This window comes from Dreissena polymorpha, chromosome 10 (genome assembly GCF_020536995.1).
Source record: "Dreissena polymorpha isolate Duluth1 chromosome 10, UMN_Dpol_1.0, whole genome shotgun sequence".
Classification (NCBI taxonomy): Eukaryota; Metazoa; Mollusca; class Bivalvia; order Myida; family Dreissenidae; genus Dreissena; species Dreissena polymorpha.
The window spans coordinates 47,612,425-47,627,489 of record NC_068364.1 but is presented as its reverse complement, the minus strand read 5'-3'; the positions used below and the strand labels follow the sequence as shown (position 1 = coordinate 47,627,489).

At 34.3% G+C, this 15,065-nt stretch overlaps 1 protein-coding gene across 14 annotated transcripts in view; it reads left to right on the top strand.

Annotated features, from left to right (window-relative positions):
• LOC127849330 (myosin-IIIb-like) overlaps positions 1 to 15,065 on the top strand; it is an 83,651-nt gene that overhangs the window by 46,947 nt on the left and 21,639 nt on the right. For all 14 annotated transcript variants that reach the window (XM_052382055.1, XM_052382053.1, XM_052382054.1 and 11 more), the window contains 8 exons: positions 1,220 to 1,271; positions 2,716 to 2,814; positions 3,915 to 4,026; positions 4,521 to 4,650; positions 6,425 to 6,641; positions 10,221 to 10,362; positions 11,264 to 11,417; positions 14,601 to 14,822. In XM_052382055.1, coding sequence (XP_052238015.1) covers positions 1,220 to 1,271; positions 2,716 to 2,814; positions 3,915 to 4,026; positions 4,521 to 4,650; positions 6,425 to 6,641; positions 10,221 to 10,362; positions 11,264 to 11,417; positions 14,601 to 14,822 — 1,128 coding nt within the window. The remainder of the gene's footprint in view (positions 1 to 1,219; positions 1,272 to 2,715; positions 2,815 to 3,914; positions 4,027 to 4,520; positions 4,651 to 6,424; positions 6,642 to 10,220; positions 10,363 to 11,263; positions 11,418 to 14,600; positions 14,823 to 15,065) is intronic.

Sequence of the window (15,065 nt, the reverse complement as noted above, 5' to 3'; positions counted from 1 at the left end):
TTTTGCAATATTGAACATACCAACTTGATATTTACCATGCATGTGTGTCTCATGTAGCTGCTCATTTTGAGTGGTGAAAAGTTAATGTCAAGGTCATCCTTCAAGGTCAAAGGTCAAATATCATTGTATTTTTCTTTTCTAAAACTTTAACCTTCGAAATAGTTTTATCATAATTTTTTTAATATTGAACACAGCAACATCATATTTGGCATGCATGTGTATCTCATGGGGCTGCACATTTTGAGTGGTGAAAGGTAAAGGTTATCATTCAAGGTCAAAGGACAAACTTAAAAAAAATAAAATCATTTCTCCATTCAATCTCTTACTTACTTCTCGTGCAGCTGCACATTTTTAGGGGTGAAAGGTCAAGGTCAACCTTCAAGGTCAAAGGTCAAATATCATTGTATTTTTCTTTCCTATAACTTTAACCTTTGTTTAAGTTTTATCATAACTTTTTTAATATTGAACACAGCAACTTCATATTTGGCATGCATGTGTATCTTGTGGAGCTGCACATTTTTAGTGGTGAAAGGTCAAGGTAAACCTTCAAGGTCAAAGGTCAAATATCATTGTATTTTTATGCCCCCGGATCAAATGATCGGGGGTATATTGTTTTTGGCCTGTCTGTCTGTCTGTCTGTCTGTCTGTCTGTCTGTCTGTCTGTCTGTCTGTCTGTCTGTCTGTCTGTCTGTCTGTCTGTCTGTCTGTCTGTCTGTCTGTTTGTCCCAAAACTTTAACCTTGGTTAAAGTTTGATAACTCTTGCAATATTGAAGATATCATCTTCATATTTGTCATGCTTGTGTTTCTCATGGAGCTGCACATTTTGAGTGGTGAAAAGTCAAGGTCAAGGTCATCCTTCAAGGTCAGAGGTCAAATATCATTGTATTTTTTCCCCTAAAACTTTAACCTTTGTTCAAGTTTGGTCATAACTTTTTTAAATATTGAAGCATCTTTATATTTGGCATGCATGTGTATCTCACGAAGCTGCACATTTTGAGTTGTGAAAGGTCAAGGTCATCCTTCAAGGTCAAAAGTTTTAAAAAATACAATCGAAGGTAAGTTAAAAGCTTTAAAAGGGAGATAATTTCTAAACCTGCCAAATGATATATTGAAATTTTATTTCAAAGCAGTGCAATAGGGGGCATTGTGTTTCAGATAAACACATCTCTTGTTTATTTCTGGAGCATTTCGTAATAAATTTTTTGTGATTTATTTTAGCCAAAATCACAGAATATTTACTGGAGAAGTCGAGAGTTATCTTTCAAGCGCAGTAAGTGATTTTCAATTTGTCAATTTAAACAGAAGCTCTGAAGAGATTTTGTTAGTTTTGTGAATGTTTTTTTGAATGGATTTTTTCACAAATAATTACTTTTTCAAAGGTGCCAAGTCTACATTCTTTTCAAATATCTAATCTTAGCAAAACATATTAGCTTTTAAGAACTGTTCCAAAAGCCTTGTCTAAATATAAAAAATAATAATTAATCATTAATAATGATGTTAAAACAAGAAAACTGTATGCATAATTATCAATACTTTATTAAACTTGTATAGGGAGCTTTTAAAGCGGGTATGCAGGATTTGTATATGTGTTAAATTGTAAAATATTGATAAAAATATGTTACAATGACACAAAATATGCAAGAACAATTATACATTGAAGACAAACTTCATAAAATGCAGCAAAGACAAATTAGCGCCCCGAGCCAATTGTGACGAAGATATTTTGAACATTTTTTCCTACAATAACCAAAGCATTCGTCTTTTTATTAGAATTGGAGTTAGTGTGTCGTATGAGTAGATATTGCTGCAGGAAATTAAAATGATCCGTAAAACTAAATTTAGATTCACATCGTACATGCATGATATACAGTCTGGTGAATTTGAATGTACAGACATTTATGATTTAGGAATTAAAAATATGGCTTATTTTGCATTTTTCGACACATGTTCTTCTTAACTTTAATTTTAATTTATATTGAAATATATGTAAAATAAGTTGTTTACACATTTTATATAAATTCATAAATATTTGACAAAATCGTGCATACCTGCTTTAACCAATACTGACAGTGTAGTAAAATGTTGATTTAATTTTGGCAAATGCATGACCCTATTGTTTTCACACTTGCAATTGTAGGAGCAGCTCAGTTGCTTTATATTTCACAATGTTTTTATGTTAGCAGTTCAGGCTAATCAGGGATGACACGTTCAGCTGTTATAAACGTTCAGCTGTTATGGTTTTTTTAGTTTGAAGGAAGTCTCATCTTGTAATGCGAAAATACTGTTATACAGTTTATGAAGAAAGTGTCATCCCTATTTAGCCTATGCAAACTGAATATAGCCTATGCAAACTGAATATATTAATCAGGGATGACACTTAACCCATTAATGCCTAGCGTCTAGAAAAAAGGCCTTAGCAAACAGCGTAGACTCAGATGAGACGCCGCATGATGCAGCGTCTCATCAAGGTCTGCGCTGTTTGCTCAAAGGAATTACTGTAAGAAATATTCTAAATATAGAAATAAATATACTAGACATCCCTAATTTTGGAAATAAATTGATCCAATTTAGAAGGATGGGAGAGTCCACTAGGCTTAAATGGGTTAATGAACAGCCCTGAGTGAGTTTATACAAATCAGCAATAATTTAGATATGGGCAGCATATCTTAATCTACTGCATTTCTTATATGTATGTGTTCTGTTCATAATTGTAGAAATGAGCAGAATTTCCACATCTTCTACTATGTCCATGACGGACTACCATCAGAAGACAAGATTCACAAGTTTCACTTGAAGGACAATGTGAAATTCCGGTATATTTCTTTTTGACATATGCTTTTTATGCCCCCGAGCTCATGAAGCTGCACATTTTGAGTGGTGAAAGGTCAAGGTGAAGGTCATCCTTCAAGGTCAAAGGTCAAAACAAAATTCAAAGCGGCACATTAGGGGGCATTGTGTTTCTGACAAACACATCTCTTGTTTTTGGAATATATAATTCTATTGGTTGAAGAAAATGGATTTCTGTAAAAAAAAATATAGAATGTTATATATTTTTGTTGAGTGGCAATAAGAAAAATGCAATATTTTTCTATCCATTATTTCTACTAGGGTCAGTTACTTTTCCTGACAAATGTAATAGCTTGTTGAAAATTCACACACATTGTTTTTACCATACATCCTTGTATAAAAATATTAATGGAAATGTTTCTAAGCCACCATGGAGCACAGATTACAACACCTTTTTTTAATCATATACGACCTTGTTTAGCACATATTTTAATGATGTCATCGTATGCAAGCATATGCCATTAAGCTTTATTTGTGTATGTTTGTATATTTATTTTATAAAAGTGTACAAAATAAAAATGTGTTGTTTTTGGTACAAATATTTATTGAACTTAAACACTTAAGCACTTGTAATGTATAAGCTCCTGTAACAGCAGTGTCAAAGCGATATGTAAGGTTGTCGATCGTCTTATTGTATTTGTTTACATGCAATTAATACAGCATGATATTTATTTGGTTATGTTAAGTATACCGTGCATCAAATGATAAATGTAAGGGCTATGTTTTACTGATATTATGTTTTCAACTTGCTTAAGAATTTAACAAATATATTTTCTATGGACATATTTGTACCTGTAATCATGATCTTTATTTGTGTCCTGGCAATTTTATTGTGTTGAATATGTTTTGTTTTCATTTATTTCCATAATGAATATATTGAGTGCGCTTTTTATGATGTCTAACGTTTTCATCATGGTATTTTTTTTCAAATACCATACTGTAGTCTCAAATAAATATCGGAAGACAGAAAAATGCTACTTTCACATAACAACTTTTATATGTAAACATGTCAAATATCATGTATTTGTTCCTAAAGACTTCTATTTGTTTTCTTTTAATTTTGCAGGTATATCAGTGATCACACGACCTCCTCTCCTGACCATGTGACAATGTCTTCCAATCGGGTCAAGTTCAAGGCCATTCAGCATTGCTTCGATATAATAGGATTTAAGCACGAAGTAGGTTTTGAACTTCTATTTAGTAAATTTAGTGCAATATTGTGTTTGGACTTTCAAAAAAGATTTAATCCATAAATTGAACATCATGTGATTCATAATGGGACATTTCAATATGCCATTCAATATATTAATTGCAAAAAACATATTAGTACACTTATGACCACAAAATTCAATAATTCCCCCCTCCCCTGGTTTAGTGGATAACATAATGGTGTTAATGGAAGAAAAGGTATTTTTTTACAATAAGTTGGATGATGTTTATTAATATAAAGTAAACATTATTTGTAAAATTGATATGTGTTTTCTTACTTATTTATAACAGAGTATGGTAATATAATATGAAATATGTCAAAATGTATTGCCATGCCTGATAAGTGTATTGCAATACATCCAGGATAACATATTTTTCAATGCATTATAATATATTTAAATATTGTTACCGTCCTTATTAATCATCATTAACCATTATATCTTGTAACGAATCTTGCATTCAGGAGGTAGAGTCTATATTTGGCGTGATAGCAGCCATATTGCATACTGGGAACATTGACTTCCTGGAGAAAGCCTCTGTGACTCACACTGCAGATGGAGTGGAAATAGAAAATACACAGCTTGTCAATACAGGTACAGTAGATTCCACTTAATTGAATATCGGATAATCGAATAATTTGGTTAATTGAATAGAAATTTAAAACACCAAACCATTTGCATCTCTTCTCGTTGTAAAAACTCCACATATTCTGATAGGAAATATGGCGTATTTCGGTTAATTGTACTGCAAAATAAAGAATGCAAACCTGTCAATATTGTAAAGGTGTAATAGAAAATACAGAGCATGTCAATACAGGTAATTTGATATAGAAAATGTAAAACTTGTCAATACTGTTAAGGTGAAATAAAAAAATACAGAGCTTATCAATGCAGGTAATGTGAAATAGAAAATGAAAACTTGTCAATACTGGTAAGTTAAATAGAAAATGAAAACTTGTCAATACTGATAAGGTGAAATAGAAAATGAAAACTTGTCAATACTGGTAAGGTGAAATAGAAAATACAGAGCTTGTGAATAGTGCTGACGGAGTGGAAATAAAAAAAACAGAGTTGTTCAACACTTGTTAGTTAGTGAAAATACAGACTGTTCAAAGACTGGTAAAGGAAATAGAAAATAAAGAGTTGGTCAATACTTATGAGTTGAAATAGAACTATTCAAATACTGGTAAAGGGAAATAGAAAATACGGAACTGCATGGTCAATAATGGTAAAGGGAAATGGAAAATAAGGAACTGGTCCAATACTGTTAAGATGAAATAGCAAATACAGAACTAGTCAAATACTGTTAAGGTGAAAAAGATAAAACAGAACTGGTCAATACTGTTAAGCAGAAATAGAAAATGCAGAACTTGTCAAATACTCTTAAGGGGAAATAGAAAATACAGAACTTCAAAATACAGAACTGGTCAAATAATGTTGTGGTGAAATAGAAAATACAGAACTTAGTCAAATAATGGTCAGAAACTGTTTAAGGGTTAAATAGAAATTACAGAACTGGTGTGAATATTGTTAAGTTGAAATCGGAAATACAGTACTTGTCAATACTACATGTAATAATGGGAAATAGAAAATACGGAACTGGTTTGTAAAATTATGCATGCTTTTATTTTGGTTATTTTCATTGCAACTTATTTTCACTATAAATAAAATTGTGTTTGCTGTTATATAACATTTATTTGAATGTAAGAGACACTTTTCAATTGACAGAGTGTCAGAATAGTGCTTTGCATGACAAAATGTCATAATAATGATTCACTTCAAAAAAAAACATGTTTAATTAGCACTTAAAATGACAAAATGTCAAAACAGTGCTACATATAAAAAAATTGTAAGAATATCACTTCATATGACAAAATGTAAGAATATCACTTCACATGACAAAATATCAGAATATACTTCTATATACATTTTGTTATCTGTCTTCTATATGTTTTGTATAATCACTTAAAATGACAAATGCACTTTAAAATGACAAAATGTCAGATAAGTCTTGAAAATGACAATATATCGGAAGATTACTTCAAAAGATTAATGTTGGCATAGCAAATATAGCAGCAAAATTGCTGAAAAGAACTTTAGCCCTTTACCACTTAGATACGTATTTTTACGCATTTACAGTCCATAGAAAGTTAAATTTAATTTAAGACCTCTCTTACTAGATCCAAGTTTTAAAGGCTTCATTTCTGACCCTTAGATACTGATAAGCAGCAAACAGCATAAAATCTGAACAGACTGAGAGTTACTCGCAGGCTGTTCTGGCTTTATGCTCTTTGCACAAGCCATCTTCACTTTGCTTCTGATAGGGAAAGGGTTAGATGAAACAAAATGTCCCCCTTTCTATGACTAGTTGCCAAACTGCTTGGTCTGGAGTCCCGGGACCTGACGGAGGTGTTGACCACCACAGGCATGGTGGCACGAGGGGAGGTAATCATCAGGGAGAACTCCATGCACGAGGCCCTAGACGTGCGCGACGCCATGTCCAAGGCCCTCTATGGACGTCTGTTCAGCTGGATCGTCAACAAGTGTAACGTCCTGCTGCAGCCCGATGGTCAGCTGTATAAGCAGTGAGTTGTTTAGTATGGAGCAGATATGAGTCATGTTCTCTGAGAAAACTGGGCATAATGCATGTGCGTAAAGTGTTGTCCCAGATTAGCCTGTACAGTCCGCGCAGGCTAATCAGGGACGACACTTTCTGCCGATATTGGATTTTTGCTAAGAAGAGACTTCATTTAAACGAACAATGTCATAAAAGTGGAAACTTTACGCACATGCATTATGTCCAGTTTTCTCAGAACCTGACTCATGTGGAGCAGATTTTGTAAAAATACAAAGATTTGAGACTCAGAGCTCCAGATAATTCTTTTAAGATAAAGATTATTTCACTCATGACTTTTTCAGCTGATGAGTAAAATACAAAATCAAAAACTTGAGCGGGAGTATTTTATTGAGGGAGTATTTAAAAAGTCTTTGATTTTGTATTCTATAAAAATTTTATACATGAACATGCAGAAAACATGTCTTAATAATAAAGAACATCTACTCTTGTTTACATAGACATGCATTTTGAAATGGCTGATCAAATAATCCGAAATGGGGCACTGTTGGTCCAACTGATATTATGGCACAAAATGGGTATGCCAATTTTTATGATGATTTTTTTCACTCATCAAAAGTATAATTGTGTCTTGTTCTGAGAAAATTGGGCTTAATGCATGTGCGTAAAGTGTCGTCCCAGATTAGCCTGTGCAGTCCGCACAGGCTAATCAGGGACGACACTTTCCGCTTTTATGATATTTTTAGTTTCAAGGAAGTCCCTCCTTGCCGAAAATCAAGTTTAGGCGGAAAGTGTCGTCCCTGATTAGCCTGTGCGGACTGCACAGGCCAATCTTGGACGATACTTTACGCACATGCATTATGCCCAGTTTTCTCAGAACACGACACATTTTATGCTAATACGCATCTTATCTGGACCTCTGTTGAGCCTCGCTCTGGGAACACTTGTCTTCATGCATTTGAGTTGTGTTTTGAGAAAATTTGGCTTAATGCATGTGCGTAAAGTGTCATCCCAGATGCGGACTGCACAGGCTAATCTGGGACCACACTTTACGCACATGCATTAAGCCCAATTTTCTGAAAACAAGACACATTTGCGTAAAGCATTGTCTCAGATTAGCCTGTGCAGTCCACAGCGGGTAATCAGGAATAACATTGTTTGCCTTAACTGGATTTTTGCGAGAGACTTCCTGGAAACAAAAACTACCATTAAAGCATAAAGTTTCCTCCTGAATAGCCTGTGCATACTGACACTAATCTGGGACAATACTTTATGCATACAAATTGTAAGCCCCGTTTTATCCAGAAAGGGCTCATTTGTAAGTTTTTATTGATGCTTGTAAAATGTATGTGTTTTGTTTTGTTTATGTTTTAAACCTTTACCACTAAAATATGTATTTTGACTCATTTGTTGTTCCTTAGAAAGCTTAATATAATTGAAGACTTTTCATACTAAATTCAAGTTTTAAAGACTTCATTTCCAACCCTTAGTTACTGATGAGCAGCAAACAGCATAAAACCTGAACAGACTGCGAGTTACTCACAGGCTGTTCTGGTTTTATGCTGTTTGCACATAGCCATTTTCACTTTGCTTCTAAGTGGGAAAGGGTTAAGCTACATAGATCTTTAGGGATTGATAGGTTTGAAAATAAACCAGATGTCCCAAAAAAGCTCTTGTTTTTCTGTTTGTATTGTTATTTTCATTTGAAACATTATCAAAGCTTATTTATTAAGTCATTCCAAAGTGTTTGCTAGTGAAAAGAATAAACACCAATAGTGCTGGTTAAGATTTCAATTGAGTGTGTCATGCAATTGCAGGTTGCCATGGTTCAATGGATATGGTGTCCCTAGCGACCGGGAGGTCATGAGTTCAATCTCCACTATGGGAGCGTTCTTTAGATCTCCTCCATAGACACCAAGTACTGGTTCTAGTCCCAGGAAACGGACTCGAGAGCGTTTCAAATAAGCCTTAGGCTTGCTATGCAATTGACCTAAATAAATAGTTTTAAACTAATTTAGTGCGTTTGCATCTTACCGCGTTGTGCAACTTTGAATAGTTTAAATTTGTATGATGTCTAAAAAATTCAGAAGATTGTAACTTACCAACTGTTAAGTATATATTCCTTTCATGTCATGTCACGTAATAAAATCGTTTTTATAAAAAAATGTAGTTTTTAGTGTAACAATTAATGTTCTATCAATAGAATTGATGGTGTTCAATGAAGACTTGTTTTTTTAATATGAGACCTATTTTTATGCCCCCGGTAGGATGGCATATAGCAGTTGAACTGTCCGTCCGTCAGTCAGTCAGTCAGTCAGTCAGTCAGTCAGTCAGTCAGTCAGTCAGTCAGTCAGTCAGTCAGTCAGTCAGTCAGTCAGTCAAGTCAGTCAGTCAGTCAGTCAAGTCAGTCAGTCAGTCAGTCTGTCCGTCTGTTCGTCGGTCCAAAAACTTTAACATTGGCCATAACTTTTGCAATATTGAAGATAGTAACTTGATATTTGGCATGCATGTGTATCTCATGAAGCTGCACATTTAGAGTGTTGAAACGTCAAGGTACGTCAAGGTCATCCTTCAAGGTCAAAAGTCAAAAAAATACAATCAAAGGGTAGTAATAAGCTTTAAAGGGAGATATTTTCTAAACCTGCCAAAGGATATATTGAAATTTTATTTTTGATATTTGGCATGCATGTGTATCTTATAAAGCTGCACATTTTTTGTGGTGAAAGGTCTAGGTCAAAGTCATCCTTCAAGGTCAAAAGTAAAAAACATACAATCCAAGGGAAGTAATAAGCTTTAAAAGGGAGATAATTTCTAAACCCTGCCAAAATGATATATTAGCGGGGCAATAGGGGTCATTGTGTTTCTGACAAACACATCTCTTGTTTAAACATGTCATTTTATATGAGCCGTACTCTGTGAAAAGGAGGTTTAATGCATTTTCGTAAAGTGTCGTCTCAGATTAGCCTGTGCAGTTCACACAGGCTAATCAGGAGCAACACTTTCTGTATAAACTGGAATTTTTGCTAAGAAGAGACTTTCTTTAAACTGAAAATATCATTTAAGCCGAAAATACGTCCCTGATTGCTCAGGTTAATCTGGGACACGCTTTACGCACATGCATTAAACTCCCTTTTCATAGAGCACGCCCATATGTTTTCTTGATACTGATATATTATTGCTGCAGTTTTTATTTGTGTTCAAAACATTGCACAAATGAGCTACCCTTTGGGGCTTGTGCGTAAAGTGTGCATAGAAGCTAGTCATGGACAACACTTTCCCCTTTTATGTAGAAGTCTTGTCATAGCGAAAATCCTGTGGGCTGCACAGGCTTATGACACTATACACACACCAAGGGCTTTTTTTCATGTTTTTGTGAAGCAGCCTTGGCCCCCCCTAATTTTGTGAAAAAATGAGTAGCGGACTGTTTAAAATTGTGAAAAAAATAGTCGGGAAATTTCTAATTTTGTGAAAATTTCCCAAATTTGTGAAAAACGGCCATTATCGAAGAAGGAAAAAAAGCCCTGCACATTAAGTCCCATTTTTGTAGAGCATGACTCAAATATATTCTTAAAATGTTCTTGTTTTTTAGGGAGGAAATCAACATTATCGGTCTGTTGGACATATTTGGGTTTGAAAACTTCCCCAGCAACTCCTTTGAACAGCTGTGTATAAACATTGCCAATGAACAGATCCAGTACTACTTCAATCAGCATATCTTTGCATGGGAACTGGTGAGTGCAAGTCTATGTAACCCTTTCAGTGCGGGAACTGAATTTTGAAGGCCTTTGCAAACAGTTTGGATCCTGATGAGACGCCACAGAATGTGGCGTCTCATCAGGATCCAAACTGTTTGCTATTCTGATAATATTCTTTGAAAAAAAAACGAAGAAAATGCTAATTTTAGAAATTCAGCAGACGACATTTTAGCAGATGACAAATTTCCCAGCATGCAAAGGGTTAACCCTTTATCCTTAACATATATGCATTTTGACCTGTTTGTCATACATTAGAAATCAAATGCAGTTTTCATATATTAATTTTCACTGAGTGGGAAAGCGTTACAAGACTATTTACCCTATTTACCACTTAGATATGTATTTTGACACATTTGTAGTTCCTTAGAAAGTTACATCTAATTAAAAACATTTCATACTAGATTCAAGATTTTAAGGCTTCATTTTCAACCCTTAGATACTGATGAGCAGCAAACAGCATAAAACCTGAACAGACTGCGAGTTACTTGCAGGCTGTTCTGGTTTTATGCTGTATGCACATAGTCACTTTCACTTTGCCTCTGAGTGGAAAAGGGGCAATGTCTTACTGTAATTAGACATTTATACATGCTTTAGCAATATTTTCAGAAATTCATACTCATTAGGGGTCATGTCAAGCAGACAATAAAGTAATTATTTATCTTGAGAGAGTTGTAAAGGAATTACAAAATTTGGCATACTATTTTAATATTAGTTGTAAAACAAATAATGGTGTAGACAATTTAAATTTATATTTTCACTGGAACAACATTAAAAATGCTTTTATATAAGCAGTTTATCTTTAATCAACACATAGAACATAAACTGGTTGGACATATATATGTATGGATGTATATGTATGCGTGTGTGTGTGTTTCAGCAAGAGTACAAGAACGAGGGTATAGATGGAAAGGCAATAACATTTGTAGACAATCGACCCCTGTTGGACATGTTCCTGGTGAAGCCTATGGGCTTATTAGCCCTCCTTGATGAGGAGAGCCACTTCCCCAAGGCAACTGACTGGACACTTGTTGGTAAAAAGAAGCATTGTTTTAAGAAATCTAGGCTCAATGCATGTGTAAAGTGTCATCCCAGATTAGCCAGTGCAGTCTGCACAGGCTTATCAAAGACAACACTTTATACTTTTATGGAAATTTTCGTTTAAAGGCAGTCTCTTCTGAACAAAAATACAGTCTATGGGAAAGTGTATACAGTCTATGGGAAAGTGTATACAGTCTATGGGAAAGTGTATACAGTATATGGGAAAGTGTATACAGTCTATGGGAAAGTGTATACAGTCTATGGGAAAGTGTATACAGTCTATGGGAAAGTTTATACAGTCTATGGGAAAGTGTATACAGTCTATGGGAAAGTGTGTACAGTCTATGGGAAAGTGTATACAGTCTATGGGAAAGTGTATAAGTATATGGGAAAGTGTAAACAGTCTATGGGAAAGTGTGTACAGTCTATGGGAAAGTGTTGTCCGTGATTAGCTTGTGCAGTAACTTTGCTTGTTGCCTTAATTGGTAGAGTCCTGTGCTACAAATCCTAGGGTCACTGGTTCAATTCAAAGTTCAGAAAATTTCTTGTGAGGGGCTTTGTGATGACATTGCATCTAAGGCCTTTCTCTGCCTCTGTCATATACTGGCATTAGAACATGTATGTACAACTAGAACTGCTAAATCAGTGTATGCAAGAACAGTTTGAATAGGTTTGCTGACCATTGTAATATGACAAAAATGCTGTTCAAAAATCAAAAGGACATAACAAAAAGAGCAGCAAAAAACAGAATTTGAATGTACACACTATGTTATCTTTACATTTTATGTTTGAATGAATTAGTTGTCAGAATTTTGCTTTTATGAATATTGATAGAGATATATTGGACACAGAGCCAATGAATTGCAGGTGAATAATTCATTTAAACAAACACAGTTTTTTTTAAATCACTGACAATTTAGGCATAGCATATTTGTGTAATCCTGAGTTCTTACAATGATTACATATGAGAAATTAACAGGAACAGGAACAGTTTGGGAATAAAGAAACATATTTGGAGTATTGTTTGAGCCTGTAGCAAGTGGCCTATTTAACCCTTTACCACTAAGACATGTATGTTGACGCAATTGTATTCTCTTAGAAAGTTAAATGTTGTTAAAGACCTTTCTTACTATATTCAAGTTTTATAGGCTTCATTTCCATACCTTAGTTACTGATGAGCAGCAAACTGATGAGTTACTCGCAGGCTGTTCTGGTTTTATGTTGTTTTCACATAGCAATTTTCACTTTTCTTCTGAGTGGGAAAAGGTAAACTGAGAGAGTCTTTAGTGGCCATTATAAATGAGCAATTTGATATTCCTTGTTATATTCTCTGTGAACGTCATATGGGCATGTGCTAACTATAACCACTGGCTATCGAAAAGAAGTATTTGAATAATTCTATAAACTTTTAATCTTCAAATCTATTTTGATGTATTGTTATTATAATACTTAACGAAATATACACTGGGGTCATTGCCTTTACCTGCACAAGCTGGAAGACATGAATCTTATTTCATAGCACATGGTCCTTTATTATACCTTTTTTATGTTTAAAGAGGTATACTGGAATAGCCATGGTGGTCAGATGATTGGTCTGTCACATTGTGCATGTTACTTTGTTTCGCAAACTAGTCCCTCACTTTTGCAACCTATTAGCCCTTTGCATGCTGGGAAATTTGTCGTCTGCTAAAATGTTGTCTGCCGAATTTCTAAAATTAGCATTTTCTTCGATTTTTTTTCAAAGAATACTGTCAGAATAGCAAACAGTTTGGATCCTGATGAGACGCAACATTCTGTGGCGTCTCATCTGGATCTGAACTGTTTGCAAAGGCCTTTAAAAGTCGGTTCCAGCGCTGAAAGGGTTAACATAAAACTTTGAAGATATGTTGTTTATACTTTGAAGAAGTGCTAGACCTAATCTTTATTTATGTCACAATATTCTTTCTAGAGTACATAAAAGTGCACCTAATTTCCATGTATATAACAATATTATTTGTAGAGTTATTTGCCCTTGAACTTAGATACACATTTTTAATTTGAATGATTGTACCTGTGAAATTTGTGGCATGAACTTGCCTGTTTTCAAAATTGTATAGGAGTGTTGTCTATACTTAGTGTTAGGAGTTGTAGACTCTTTGTTCATAGTTATGTGCACTGCAATAAAGGCTATTAGTTCAAATGATTTATTAAGTCAATGTGAAGGGTTTTGTTATGTGCACTGCAATAAAGGCTATTAGTTCAAATGATTTATTAAGTCAATGTGAAGGGTTTTGTTATGTGCACTGCAATAAAGGCTATTAGTTCAAATGATTTATTAAGTCAATGTGAAGGGTTTTGTTATGTGCACTGCAATAAAGGCTATTAGTTCAAATGATTTATTAAGTCAATGTGAAGGGTTTTGTTATGTGCACTGCAATAAAGGCTATTAGTTCAAATGATTTATTAAGTCAATGTGAAGGGTTTTGTTATGTGCACTGCAATAAAGGCTATTAGTTCAAATGATTTATTAAGTCAATGTGAAGGGTTTTGTTATGTGCACTGCAATAAAGGCTATTAGTTCAAATGATTTATTAAGTCAATGTGAAGGGTTTTGTTATGTGCACTGCAATAAAGGCTATTAGTTCAAATGATTTATTAAGTCAATGTGAAGGGTTTTGTTATGTGCACTGCAATAAAGGCTATTAGTTCAAATGATTTATTAAGTCAATGTGAAGGGTTTTGTTATGTGCACTGCAATAAAGGCTATTAGTCCAAATGATTTATTAAGTCAATGTGAAGGGTTTTGTTATGTGCACTGCAATAAAGGCTATTAGTTCAAATGATTTATTAAGTCAATGTGAAGGGTTTGTTTTTGTGTTTGATCAATGTGAAGAAGCAAATGACCAAATTTTTAGATTTTTTTTTACAAATACTCTAAGTTTTACACCTTCTTAAAATATGTCATTGTGTGTGTATTTTTCATATTCAATCACTGTTCTAAATTATTTCAAATTAACAATCGGCTACTGGCAAAATGCAAAAGCACTGGAAATGGCTTAAAAACGCTAAAAAATCATAAAAGTAAATAAATTCTGAGGTCATTGCCTTTGAAAAGTAAATGCCAGTCTTGTAGATTTAAACTGATTTGTTGTTCAAAAAAGAAAAACCCCCCTAATGTCATACCATTTATCTTTCAGAAAAGTTCCACCAAAACGTCAAAAGCCACTACTACAGCCGACCAAAGGCCACAGCCAGTCTGTATTTCAGCATTGACCACTACGCTGGGAAAGTTCGCTATGATTGCTCTGGCTTCCTGGAGAAAAACCGTGACCGTCTTCCTGTTGAAGTAGTGAACATGTTGAGAGCATCAGAAAACAGCGTTGTGAGATCACTCTTCCAGACACCACTGACAAAGACAGGTAAATGTTGTGACAAAATTGTAATTAAGCCTTTCCAACTCAGAAGCCAATGGCATTAAACCAGAACAGCCTGCGTGATACTCTCAGCCTGTTGATGTTTTATGCTGTTTGCTGCTCATCAGTATCTAAGGTTTGGAAATGAAGCCTTAAAAACTTGAATCTATTTTAAAAAGGTCTAAAATTAAATATAACTAAGGAACTACAAATGCATGAAAATATGTATTTAAGAGATAAAATGTTAAG